The 14,052-nt window shown below is 46.9% G+C and overlaps 1 protein-coding gene across 1 annotated transcript; it reads right to left on the bottom strand.

Moving 5' to 3' along the window:
- Positions 1-4,435: 4,435 nt before the first annotated feature.
- LOC127301837 (heat stress transcription factor B-1) lies at positions 4,436-9,867 on the bottom strand. Its single transcript, XM_051332115.2, has 2 exons — positions 9,203-9,867; positions 4,436-5,447 (listed from the first exon to the last, which is right to left on the bottom strand). The coding sequence occupies exons 1-2, from the start codon at positions 9,479-9,481 to the stop codon at positions 4,803-4,805; spliced, it is 924 nt and encodes a 307-aa protein (XP_051188075.1). The 5' UTR covers positions 9,482-9,867; the 3' UTR covers positions 4,436-4,802.
- Between the last annotated feature and the right edge of the window lie 4,185 nt (positions 9,868-14,052).

Here is a 14,052-nt window from a genome sequence, read left to right as displayed (position 1 = left end):
GCGTTAGGTACCCGATAAATTCGGCGGGACTCGACGTAATGGTAAGACCTTAAGCGGCACTGTCGAAGTTTACACCAGTATCCCGAGGTCATGTCCAGGGACGTGATTTTGAAGTAGGTTTTTGCGGATTGCCACTAGAGCAGTTAACTAGTACCTGATCCGTCAGATGAACTAGCCCCAACTACCATTATCCCTGTACAATATAGAATTTTATGTGAAGAAGTATAAAAAAGTTAAAGCTTCCGAATAAAAATAAACAGTGGAGATTTTCCCTGATTCTACGATTCAAGCAAAATCTCGGGGGCTACTGACATAGGCATCCCAAATGGGCCTGCCGAAGATGGTACCCGGGGTTTACTGGAGGCCCAATACCCGAAGAATAAGAAGATTCGGGAGCCCAAGATTTACTAAGGAAAGATAGAGTTGTAATAGGAAGTGTTGTTTGTAATCTGGCGGGATGAGTTAGAAACCGTCCCGGACTCTGTAAACTTGTATAGCACGAATCCCTCGGCTCCACCTCCTATATAAAGGGGGAGTCGAGGGACGAAGGATAAATCGAATCATTGTCTGCAAACCCTAGTTTTCATATTCGTCGAGTACTTTTCGGCTGAAACCTTCGAGATCTACTTACCCTCTACTTCCAACTAAACCCTAGCCTACAATCCATAGGCATTGACAAGTTGATACCTTGTCAATGGTAGAGGCCGATGCGATGCCATCGGCTCTTTTGGGGATTGTTTGACTTTGACTATCGGCAAAGTTAACTGGAAGCACTTCTTCATTGATAAGAGGGGGTTTTTACAATGAAGAGCCGATGGCTCAAGAAAGGAAGAACAAAAGAAGAGCCGATTGCTCGAGTACTACTAATCCTATACTACTAATCCTCGCTGGCCTCGTCGTCGGCATCGTAACTGCCGTCGTCGCTGCTTCCGGAGATTTCCTCGTCGCTGCTGCCCCAGCCCTCGGCCGGAGCTTCTTCCTCCTCGTCATCATCGTCGTCGTCGCTGTCCGCCCAAGCGCGGAAGCGCTTTGCCGGCGGATACCCGGCGGAGGAGGAGGAGTCGTCCTCTTCCTCTTCCTCTTCTTCCTCCTCTTCCTCCTCTTGTTCTTCTTCCTCTTCCTCGTCGGAAGAGGTGAAGCTTGCCCAGGAGTGGAGGTCGTCCTCGCTCTCGCTCTCCAGTTCCCCGTCGATAAGGAACCGGAGGTCGTTCTCCCCATCGGTCAGGGGCAAGTCGCCATCTGACCCGACGAGGGCCTCGGGTGGGCCATCTGGCACGAAGTCAAAGTCCCACTCTTGCTCTGACATCGGCTCGCTCGAGGAAGAAGATTGGAAGGAGAGAGCCGACGAAGCAGAGGAGGAGGATGAGTCCATGGTGGAGGAGGGTTTTTTCGATGGCCAGAACAGAGCAAGGGGATGAAGAGGCGAACTGTGCGGCGCGGTTAAATAAATGGGACATAGTGGAAATTTAATGCCATGGCAGTTTCCGAGGAAGTGGTGCCCCAAAGAAAAAAAAACAACTGTCAAATCACGCGGAGAAGTTGAGAAGGCAAGGCATCATGATGAAGGATACTGCGGCGGTTCTGCTCTGCCACGACACGACCCGACGAGGAAAAAGCAGAGTGGTTTTGGAATTATCATTTCCAAAACCAGGGGGGCATGTGTTATCACCAGAATTTGACCGGATCAGAGGTGGGCCATGATTAAAGATGGGCTTGAAGAATATCACGGAAGATATACATGAATCGGCCTTGTACACGAAGTTTGGGCTAGTTTGCCCTTGTATCTGTAAATATAGTAGGATACGTGTCGGTTAGGAAGAATTTGGCTCGTACACGGTTGGGATTATTCCCACGTTAGAAAGTCTACGGACTATAAATATGTACCTAGGGTTATTGAGAAAAACAACAATCACGTTCACCACAAACCAATCTAGGCGCATCGCCAACCCCTTGTTTCGAGGGTTTCTTCCGGGTAAGCATCATGCTGCCTTGCGATCTAGGCAGTATACGTTTATTCGTTGTTCATGTGTTGCTCGTACTGAAGCCTTGTTGATGGCGAGCAACGTAGTTATCATAGATGTGTTAGGGTTAGCATTGCTTTACCACGATGTATGCTTTTATCCATGCTATCCCCTAGACGTCTAGCCGCCTTTACACCTATCTTAGGTGTAAGGGCGGCACCTTGCTTGATCCGTGTTTAGTAGATCCGATCTGTTATGGTTGCTCCTTGTTCTTCAAGGATTAGTTTAATATCTGCATAGTTAGGCCTTGCAAATGGGTTGAAGGATCTAGTAGCACGTAGGGTGTGGTTTGCTAGCCCTAGATAAGATGTTCCGGGAATCAACTCCATGTTGGTTTTTAGGCCTTATCTAGGGCTGGTTTATTATCATCTTGCGTGGCTGCCAGGCTCAATCACGTGTAGGATGTTTCGATTATGCGGTGAAAACCCTAAATCGTCGTAGGTCGTTTTAGCTTTATGTCGATCAAGCAGGACCACCATGTGATCGTAGACCTCATACGAATCATGGGTGGATCGGCTCCTTGAGCCGATTCACAGGACAACCTGAGAGCCGATCGAGGCTCTTATTTAATGTTTACGTGTATGCCATGCAGGAAACTAAGCGAAGCAAATCCATCACCTTCCTGACCAGGTATAGGTCAGGTGGCACGCCCTTGCACCAGCATCGGGACGTGCGTGCCGGAGCTTTGCGGGCCGTCGATCGAGGGACCAGGGCCAGCCGCAGTTCTGGGAGCCTCCCGGCTCTACGTGTTGCCCGTCGCTACTCGCCGGTGGGTTTCGGACGCCAACAGAGGGCAGACAACCTTCTTTGCTTCGTACGTACTGGCGGGCAACTCGTTATTCTTTGGAAACATATTCTTCATCATTTTCAGCAAATTTTCAAATCCCGAGTCAGATAGACCTTCATGTGCCTTCGATTTCAGCAAATCCAGTGTGCAGCCCAGCTTTTTCAGACCATTATCGCATCCGGGGTACAGTGACTTTTTGTGATCCTCTAACATGCGATCCAAATTCTTCCTCTCCTTTTCAGTTTCGCAGCCTCTCCGTGCATCAGCAATGGTCCGACCAAGATCATCAGCGGGCTCATCACGTGCCTCTTCTTCACCTTCCCCTTCACCTTCCCCTTCACCTTCCCCACCTTCAGCATCCTCCATGAAAGTATCACCGAAATGATCAAGATAGTTGTCATCGATGAAATCATCCCCTTCTTCATCTTCTTCCATTATAATCCCTCTTTCTCCATGCTTGGTCCAACAATTATAGCTTGGCATGAAACCGTGCCGAAGAAGGTGCAGGTGAACTTCTCTTGAGGAAGAGTAACCCTTCTGATTCTTACAGGCAACACATGGACAGATAATAAAACCCCCCTGCTTGTTCGCATGAGCCACTACGAGGAAACCTTTCAAACCCGTAGTGAACTCGCCGGAGAGTCGGTTACCGTACATCCATTGCCGATTCATCTGCATTATTATTATATAAAGTATATAATTAACTATCATGCATTTGTTAAACTAACGAGCTAGAAACAATAGAAATTAAACAATGAACTACACCCATGCATATTTTATCAATGACACATGAAAGGTTCAAGTTGCTAACCGCGCGATCGAGGAAAAATAAATGAGAAAGCTCAAGTGTGACTCGGACAGTTCATATCATATTTGTTTCATGCTCTCGGGCATTTCATCGAACACCTTGTGTGCATAAGAGGAACCAAAATCAAACCCACCACCACCCCTTGTGAAGATTGTGAAGAGAAGTGGCACCAAATGGCTAAGTGAAGTGAGCTGAGCTGCCTTTTATAGGGATGGGCCTTTAGTCCCGGTTGGCCTGGCCAACTGCGACTAACGGCCTTCGGGCCAGGCCTGAGGACCTTTAGTCGCGGTTGGCCTGGCCAACCGCGACTAAAGCTCCTCCCGTCCACCAGCTAGCCACCGAGCGAGCTGGGCCCAGGTCTTTAGTCGCGGTTCGCCTCCCGAACCGCGACTAAAGACCCCTTTAGTCGTGGTTCCTATATTTTGGCGACTAATGTGGCTGGACGGAAGCCTCTTTTTCTACTAGTGAATACAAAGTATGAGAAATTCTAGGAAATATAGAAGAGGCCCTAGTGGTGAAATGCATGGTGCATCAGAAGAATCCACAATGTGAAATAGATAGGGAAGAGAGGCAAGCCAAGGGAGGGCTCCATGGGTTGGGCCAAGTATTGGACAAAGTTGGGTCTGATTTGCGCGTCCTTATAGTAAAGAAAAGAAAGTGCTAGATTGGGCTAAGCAAATAGCAAGTTTTTTTTTTTAACTTTGGATGCAATAGTGTTAAACTTTGGATGCAATAGTGTACAAATACATTTAAATTTTAACAAATCTAAGATATTTATTTATAAACGGAGGGAGTAGCAGCAAGTCTTTTAACAGACAATTAATGGGTAACCAGATCACTATATACTTCACGATAAAAAAAAAACCATATGTATATCTCAACAAGGGTGTATTTTCACACCTCGTCAAATTTAGTACTCTTAACATTAGTTCTCCACGCCTTTTATGTGTGGAGGCAGCTGCGCGGCTTTGATCAGCATGAACACCATCTTGCAACCTTCCTACATTCTTCATGTTGCAACCTTCCTAGTTCTCCAGCATACCTCATTTAATTTTAACAAGCTTACCTTCAGAATTTAGTGTACTTAGTCTGCTTTTCTGAATTTTCCCTAAGCACAACGTTGATATGACCATTCTGGCCATCAACGGAGCCAATGCTGCCCATGCACAGCGCGGCGCCGTGCGCATCAGTTCTTGCCGCCGCACCGTGCCGGACCAGAGGATGGCACGCCGACCCACGGCTCACCCATCCTCATCATCTTGATCGACCGCTCGCTGGCCACTGCCTCGTCGCACCGCGCCCTCTTCCTCGTGGTCGTCTCCTTCAGGAGCACGCCGAACAGCTTTACTTTCTTTTCCTCAGGGATGTGCTCTTGTTCCGCCTCGTGGGCGTGGTCCCGCTCGCCGCCGGCAGCGCCTTGCATGTCCTCGTCCATCAGCAGACGCAGGTCAAGCTGCCGGACGTCCAGGAAGCGCGACAGGAAGCCCAGGAGCTCCTCGCAATGCCGCCGCGCCATAGCCAGCTCCGATGCCAGCGTGTGGTTGTCTTGCCTGAGCTGCTCGTTCTCGCTGGTGAGGTCCAGACGCGGCGGCGAGGACGCCGACGAAGAGCTGTGGTCGTTGCCGGCGCCGGACGTGCTGGCCGACGCGGGAGGCAGAGGGGGCAGTGGCGGAGGGAACCCAAGTTTTACGCCACTGCCTGAGGATTTGGACGACTGAGGAGTCGTCGTCGTGGCCTTCCGGCGGCGGATGCCGGTAAGAAGGCTCTGGTCACCTCGACGGAAATTCTCATTTGCGAACTCCCACCGGTCCGGCACCACCTTCCGAAAACCCTGCACCAATAGTTTCCACCGCTCGTCAGTATCTAAACGAACTAGCACATGCAGCGATCAAGACAAGAGGCTGCAGAGCGTGTACATTTAGTTAGACGAGCATGAAACTATTATACATCAACAAATATTTTACTATTTCATACTATCAAACATCTTGTTCAACGAAATGTTCACAAAATTCCTCAGATTTCAGTCTTTTCTCGCTCATAGACAGCTATCTCCGCAACAGTTTAGGTGTCACATCTACTCTTTTTTGTGGGAAGTAGACATCATATCCACCTGGATTATCATTACTAGCTCATCAGTTCTTAATGTTTGCTCCACTTGTTGCTACAATATTAGTGGGGTGTCTTCGGTGCATATATTGTACTCATGGCATAATCATACGGAAGTCTTATAGTCAATGGGTTACGACTGCAGACTAGATACAACACAACATTTTATGACAGGGAGCTCTAAGGTAGAACATCAATGGCCTATCTGGATCACAAAATTCTTTTTAGTGTGATGAATCTTTTCAATGGCCTATCAATGTCATAAAATTCTTTTTATATACTAACAACATTGTAGTATTTTCTTCTTGTGTTGATTGCATACTTCCTAGAATTTCATCTATTTTGTAATTGTTAGTCAAATGTAACATTGTTTGCCTCACAAAAAAGTCAACCCATTTTGATGCCTTTGCTAAACTATGTATTTTTATTTCATGTTCTTCACGGCAAAGCCTGATTCTGCTGTAGTGTTGCGACTTCATAAAGCATGTGTGTGCTGACCATTGACAATGAGATTCTTGTTGCTTGTATTATATTGGCTTGATGCGAACGTTTGAGTTTAGAAGGAAGCTCAAAGAACGAAAAGTAAACGTTTAAACTATAATCACTCCAAAGGCAAAGGTGAAACAACTATGCATAGTTAGTATATGTGTGTGTTCTAACTAGAACCATTCAAGAATTGAGTTGGGCTAAGTTTTTTACTGCATGTTCATATCTATAGCAGTTGGAGGGACCAAAATGTGAACATGAAAAAATAGAAGCTTATTGGGTCCTCAGACCCACCCTTTTATCTGATTAGAACGGAGAGAGTCCACGGAATTATTACTCTTTTAACTCAACTTTAATCATTCCATAACCTAGAATTTGGTTACCTATTTTGATTTATAAAAATAAAAAATAGGAAATCTTTTATCTTATGGTCACAATCATCCAAATTATTACGGTGCAATGATCACATAAGTTGTCACCATGGATATGATGCTGAAGAAACAGATGCGCCGAAGAAAACTTATACCCCATGAAGAAAAAAAGACGGACATTTGATTTTAGCACCGGAGAGAACGAGTCGCTAGCAAGGTTTTTTTTCTCGGCCGGAATTTCCGAAATCTCGGCGGAAATCGGATATACCGCTACCCACCGAGAAAAATTGATACCGGCCAAAAAAATTCGGCTACATTTGAATATAACTTACTGTATTGAGTGAAATAGGCAACGTATGTTACAGTTATCAAAAAACCAAGTGTGGCGTGGTGGTTTGGTGTTGTCTAAGCTTCGTGGTTTTCTAGGCACTAATAGTGTCAAAATTATGACCATCACGCACCCAAACTTTGCTTTCATGGAGCTGTTGGCTTCCATCTCTTACGTAGTGCTTCGTGTGCTCTTATTTTGCAAGCGAACGAACCACTTGGAGTATATATATTAGTGAGCGCCACGCGTTCAGATAGCCGGGCCATATATATTGTCAAAAGGGAAAATGAGAGGAAGACAACGTGAAACACCGTAGTACGTAGTTGGTCATCGGACTCTCTCTTCAACGTTTTTCACCATCTCGTGCCTCTTTTCCTCTTAACTTTTCCTCTATCCATCTTTATGGTTGATCGGGGTGGGAAACCGAAATGGTTTTATATATTGAGTTACGGGTGACACACAGGTGCGCGCACGCAAACGTAGCTAATATGTTGTCTGCCTTGTCAATGGTCAGCACACACATGCTTTATAAAGTCGCATGGCACGACATGGCACGTCACGACAAGAGAAACGCTTTGCTCGTTTTCTACGTTTTTGGTCGACCAACAAAATGCTTTTTGAGCGTCATATCTTATTCCACACTTTTTCTACTCTGCCCTGGTCGCTAATCCTGATCACTCCGTCGTCTCCGTTCAACAAACAGGCTCGAGATGTTTCACCTATATTCACTTTGTCCACACACACACACACACACACCTCCTGTCCAAAGTCGGCAAATGTGGTATTCTTTTGATAAATGTAATCACTGAAAAAACTAATGCCTCATCCGACCCTTAGGCGAAACCACTTCGGAGCCCGATCTCTGGGTCGGTGCAACCGAGAATGGAATCGAAGTTGTGCACGTCTACGCCAAGTATTGTGTTCGGCTCCAATGTTGGCGCCAACCTTGCTTCGGCGCCACACGCACTGGCGCCAACCGCTGACGTGCGTCGTTAACGAAAATAATTGGTGCCGATCTAAACAACTTTGGCCCCATGCTCGTTGGCACCCATCCCGATGGTAGATTTCAAAACATTTTCGCTCACGGTCAGGTGAGTCATCAATATTAATTTTGCCTAGGGTTCAAATTTGTGAAAAAACAAAAAATGCAAATATGTGCATGGGATGTCTTGTGCATGCACATGTTTCCTCCGTCGATGTGACCTATTTTCGTGCTTTGAGATTCGCCGCATGTTTTCCGTATTCTAAACCATAAGGTATAGGAGAAAAAACGATGAAATCGTGGATGGGAGAAAGACATTTTAAAAATGTGCACAGTCGACTTAGATTTATTACATCTTAGACGGCTGATGTCATCCTAATATTTGTGACACTGAACATTTTTTTTCTGTCATGAAGATCAAATTATTGTACATGGTGAACAATTTTTACATCATGAGCAAAAAAAATTGTACTATGTGAACATATTTTACGCCATGAAAAAAAAATTGTACTGCATGAACGCCCGCCATGTACAGTGGAACAGCAAAGAAGTCAAGTAAGATTTATTAAATCTCAGACAACTTGGAATTAGCAATTCCGATTTTAAAAAGTTCAAACGCGCTTTTAAGCAAGGACGCCCGCCATGTACAGTGGAACAGCTAAGAAGTCAAGTTAGATTTGTTAAATCTCAGACAACATGGGGAATTAGCAATTCCGATTTTTACAAGTTCAAACGCGGTTTTAAGCAAGGACGCCCGCCATGTACAGTGGAACATGTGTGCTAGGTAAGCTGCAAGTAGATTCCACAGGACGATCGAGACACCAAAATCGATCCCACCCTTCCGTGCCTTGGCTCCGTGACAATTACTGGTAAGTGATCACGCACTGCTGAGCTTTCTACCGGCGACCGAAGACTAGTACCGACAGTAGAAGCTTCATGGCTGGAAAACGAAGAAGATAGACGTACCAGCTATGCTTATATCCCGTACTAGCTACTAGCTACAACGTGATTTGATTTCGCTGTCTCGTGGACAACAAAAGCATGACCGGGCTTTCGGTGGACACGTCATGGACGTGTCTGGAAGCTGCTGGGCGCGCGTATCCTATCTCTCTTCCCGTACAAGCTATGCTCAACCGAGGTTCTAGAGCAGAACATCTAGACACTAGCAGCTAGCTAGAACATGCTGAACTGCAAATTAATACTAATTAATCGGGAGCACCGGGCAAACACAAATCAGGAACCAATGAATTAAGCTGTAATCTGAGCACCACGATTAATTAAGCTGGTATAGGGAGTGTTGGAGCATAACGTACGTAGGTGTTGAGCTGCCGGACGAAGGAGGAGAAGTTGCAGTGCTTGAAGTGGAGCGGGAGGAGGTCGCGGGCGAGCTCCACGGGCTTCCACACCACGAAGGACCGCCCCTGCTCGCCCCACGAGATCACGTCGTCCGTGCCCCGCTCCTCCACCATCTGGTGCGTCTTCGTCAGGAACGGCGCCGGCCCGCCGCTGCCGCCACAGCCACCTCCGAAGCCCCTGGTCACTCCACCGCCACCCTTGTGCGGCTGCTGCGCCATAGCCGCCCCGGCCATCATCGATCGCCTACTTGACTACCTAGCTACTGATCACTCGGTGACTATCTATATGTATGTATATGGCTGTGGTATGAATATGATGAAGAAAGAAGCAAAGCTAGTAGGTGGAGGAGGCGGCGGCGGCGGAGAAGAGGAGGAGCGCGGTGAGGAACTCCCAGCCCCAGACGTAGAACCCGGTGACGACCGCCCTCCGGCCAGGGCCTCCCATGTAACCGGCACGGTGGTGGGCGGCAGCTAGCTGGGCTTGTTATCGTGCGACGCTACTCTTCTCTACTACCTCCTCTAGCCTCGCTCGTCTCTCCGGCCGCGGGGGATATATATCATAGGATGGAGCGGGCGGAGGAGCTTCCTGGCTTGGGTCGTCACGCCGTCGCGAGCGGCCGTTGCTTTCGGTGATTGCTCTGGTTTGGATCGGGTCAGTGGCTCTGTGCTAGCCGTTCCGGTCCAAATAAGAAGCTTCCTATCTGCTTCTCCCACTCCCTAGACTCCTCGGCGATGCGTGCTCCGCTCGTCTCCGTGGACACCTCCCACCGTGGACCGGAGCGAGGCTCGCGTCGGCTGGCCGTGCGGTGTGTGCGCGCGCGCGCATACATGGTCTACGGTGGGACTTGTGTATGGTGGACGCGTGCGACGACGAATCGGGTGTCCTTCCGTCAACGCGCATCGCCTGGGCGTTCGAGAGGTTTCGGGACCGGAATTTCTTCGTTCTTCCGTAACCCCATTTTCCATCTTCGGCCTTTGCCTGGCGGAGCGAGAGAAAGCCAAGGAACCCCAAAGAAAGGCGCGTGGAAAAGGAAAAAGCGACGCGCGGGAACGAACCAAGCGGGATTTCTCCAGCTCCGTTCCGTGGCGGCTTTGTCTGTGCTTGACTGCTTGGCGTCTTCCAGGGCATGCCGATTTTGTGTCGACGATGGGCTCCGATGTCCGATCGGGCTCCATCCCTACTACCGTCCAATCTAATCTACTCCGTACTAACCGCCTCATGACAATTGCGTTAACTCTGTCTAAATTTGGTACTAGTGTTTAGATATATCTAAATTCTAAATTTTGATAAAGTTAAGACATGTTTCATGGAAGGGTGGTACACTAGGCATCCGATTGTTGCAGCACAGCCTCCATTGATATATTAACTACTTAATGTTTGTGACATCCTCGCAACATTTCTTTCCTTTTGTGTTTAGCACCATGCTAAGAAAATACGTGGTCACATTTTGAAAATCTCTATCAGCAAAACATAGGCGTGTACAACAAATTCTCTTTGGTCGCGGCAAATCACCGAGAAAATTCGCTACACATATTTAACATGGAGTCTAACGTTAGGAGCAACGCAGAAAAACACTTGTATCACGAGCACATTTGAGATAGAAACCCATAGTCATCGCATCATGACGTACATGTGTCTGCAACAAAATGCGCACGAGTTTGTAGCATATTGGAGCATTCTTGACGCTTTCATGTCACCGGGACGGAGCCTACGTTTGCGATAAAGCAAAAAACACTTGCATTGTGATCACAACTTTTGCAGTAGACACTCAAAGTCATCACAACATGACGGCCGTGTGTTTCCAGCATATCAGAGCACCGACCTCCCCGGAGCTTACCTGTCAACGAAACTGGTCCATCCAACCATACCAATTTCTTCTCCCGAGCCCCTCGGTGGGCGGGGGGGTGGGGGGGGGAGCTTGCTTATTTTTTAGTTCAACTCAACCTCCTCAATGGTCGTGAGCTTTCCGGTGAGAGTAGAAGAAACATCCGCATATGTTTTGATTATCGGCATACCAGCTAATAGCGTGTTCTTGTTGGTAGTATCGGATAACAAAAATTGAATTGTACTATGACGATACCATGAGATTTCATTTTTTAAGTATTGCATGTGTAGATTTTTAAAACACAAAAATTACATTTTGAATTCATTATTAAGTTGATTTTTTTAGCACGTTCTATGTCCTTTAAAGAGCCTGATCATGCAAAGTTGTTGGAATATAGGCCATTTTTAAAACACATCTCAATTACATTTTAAATTCATTATTAAGTTGAATTCATTTTTATGTGGAATATAGGTCAACGTCCAATGCATGACATGAGCATAGCCCACATACTCGTATGCAAAGTTACGTAAACATATTCATGTACTTCCATTGTTATTGTATTTCTTAACAACATATTCATTCATATACAAAAGTTCTCTCGAAACAAATTTCATATACAAAGAGTCTTATCGTCACATTGTGAAGGCTGTCGATGTCTAAAGTGTCTCACATTTTAGATGGAGAGGGAATGACTAACCTATTAACGGCGATAATGTTTTTATTCGGCATCAATATGCAAATGTCCTCTTGCACTGCTTAGGTGGTCCATAATTGTTTCTAGAGCATAACGTATAGAATTTCGTTGCTAATGACCGGCAGTCTAAACATTATGATTGCATAATGATGCACCTCACACAAAACCATTGACTTGCCCGTGCACTGAACTTTGATTCAACATTTATCTAATATCATGGCCAACACCACACATGGTCATTAAGATGATGTTTCCGTAAATGGCATCACAATCATTCGCTCAAATTTAAAAGACATGCACCATGCATGTGATATTTTATAGTGTAGCCCACCTCGTTCACCCTGCCACCGCCGGAGGAGGCCTTTAGTGGACGGTTGCGGGGGATGCCCCTATTTTTTCCGGCATGAGCAAATCGTGCCCAAGACCGCGGTTCTGGGGGGATGCACACCCACCCCATGGTTGACCCCTTCCTCTTCTTCGGCCTCACATCCAAGATCTCCTTCTTCACGAGGATCACCGTTGTTTGCTCCACGTCGTTGTCGAGCAACTCCTCCAAATTGGAGTCGTCGAAGGAGGACGAATCCTCCAACAAAAATAGCGCAACGGGTTCATCTGCAAGCGCAACAACGGCGAGGAATCAGGAGCTCGGCGGCAGCGAATCCACAACTACGAGGAGTTGGGGAGAGTTCATACCGGGCGATGGCGTGGCGTCTACGGTGGCGGCAAATCCGTTCGATTCATTGGGGCTGCAGGCGCGCCGGCAGGCGGAACGAACACGGAGAGGTGGCACGAGTGTTCTTGCCGGGCATAATCGGAGGGGACGACCCGCATAGACTGGGATCCGCATCGTCACGCGACGGCGGGAGGTGGGGGAAGGGGGGAAGAGGAGGAGCTGAATGTTCCCTCACGCTAACGCGGGGAAAGAGATGGGGTTCGCGCTTTGTGATGACCCAGCGTACCACTGCATGGTGTAGTACACAAGTCGTTGACATAACACAAGTGAAACACCGTTCCACTCATATTACATCTCTCAGAGTGGTACACAGAAACATATGCGAGTCCAAGGTATGTCTATAGAAGTACACACGAGCTGTTTACATAAGATCAACACAACCTCCTACTTTACAGTGAGGTAAAACTTCAAATAAAGCTCCAGAAGAACGACTCGTAGTCTATCTTATTGCTAACTCAAGTTTAAGAGCTACTTGGCTTGCTATAGAATTCTAGCTACTTAGGTGCTAGGATTAGGGAAAGGTTCCCTTCTATTACTAGTCTAGGTTTCCATAATAGCTGATGCAGAAGTTGACTCCATTGACTTCTTTGATTGGATTCTTTATCTTGTTGCAGTTGACTCCTTTGTCTTCGAGTTCCACGGTAGTTTTTTCTTCGGTGCCTTGATCTAAGAAGGGGGTTCAAATGGGATAGAATGAGTACGAGCGTACTCAGCAAGTTCATATTAGGAAATAAGTGTATCATGCACTAGCTACAGCCATAGACCAGAAAGTCATAGGCCAATGCAAGTTTTCATAAACATTTCTTCAAAAGGTTTATTTTATTCTGAAAACTATGCCCGTCAGTCTTCACATGTTGACTAGAACTTCGTGGAGTTCCTTTCCTGCCGCGTTCGCAGTTCCTTCCGGAACAGGGAGTGACAGCCACAATTTGATACACTCTGCAGAGGTGCGTTACTTTTCCCATAAGAGACCTTATCCTTGTTGCCAACCAGGTGCAAGCTTTCCCGTCCACACTTCCTTTGGTGTGAGGCCAGGTGTAAGATCCAAGCCCACACCGCCTTCTCCGCGACTGCAAACCCACCCTTTTGTCCGACCCTACACCTCCAGTAGACTTCTTCCGATAATACGGCTTTACTCACGGTGTACTCCGGACAATCCATCATAGATCGTAGAGCCCAACATCACTAATGGATGGGGATTTAAAAGGCTATCCCAACCTACGGCAGTGCCTCCAACACCCCGCGGCTCTACCAATCCGTTGGCGTGCAGAAGGGAAATGATACAGCTGACTTCCCCAGAGCCATTATAGATCTTATGGTCAACGCGATATGTACGGCGCTAGAATCACTGGACGGCATTGGTACTTAGTCCTAGATGAGTAGTACCCATGCAATGGAACCTCCACCATATCAACACATACCATGGTTCCATTGCCCACCACATAGTCATATTCATAATTGTAAAATAATACTTTGCTTTTCAATGCATGAGTGATAAGTATAGTACTTTGCATATAGTTTGATACAAATAATCAAATGATATGAGCAAGTGATG

Source organism: Lolium perenne, chromosome 5 (genome assembly GCF_019359855.2).
Source record: "Lolium perenne isolate Kyuss_39 chromosome 5, Kyuss_2.0, whole genome shotgun sequence".
Taxonomy (NCBI): domain Eukaryota; kingdom Viridiplantae; phylum Streptophyta; class Magnoliopsida; order Poales; family Poaceae; genus Lolium; species Lolium perenne.
Note: the sequence above shows the minus strand (reverse complement) of the source record. Positions and strands in the feature narration are given on the sequence as shown.

Coding starts and splice junctions, on each gene's coding strand:
- LOC127301837 (XM_051332115.2), bottom strand. CDS start 9,481: ATGATGGCCGGGGCGGCTATGGCGCAGCAGCCGCACAAGGGTGGCGGT. Junction 5,448..9,202: donor TCCGGCAGCTCAACACCTAC/GTACGTTATGCT, acceptor CTATTGGTGCAG/GGTTTTCGGAAGGTGGTGCC.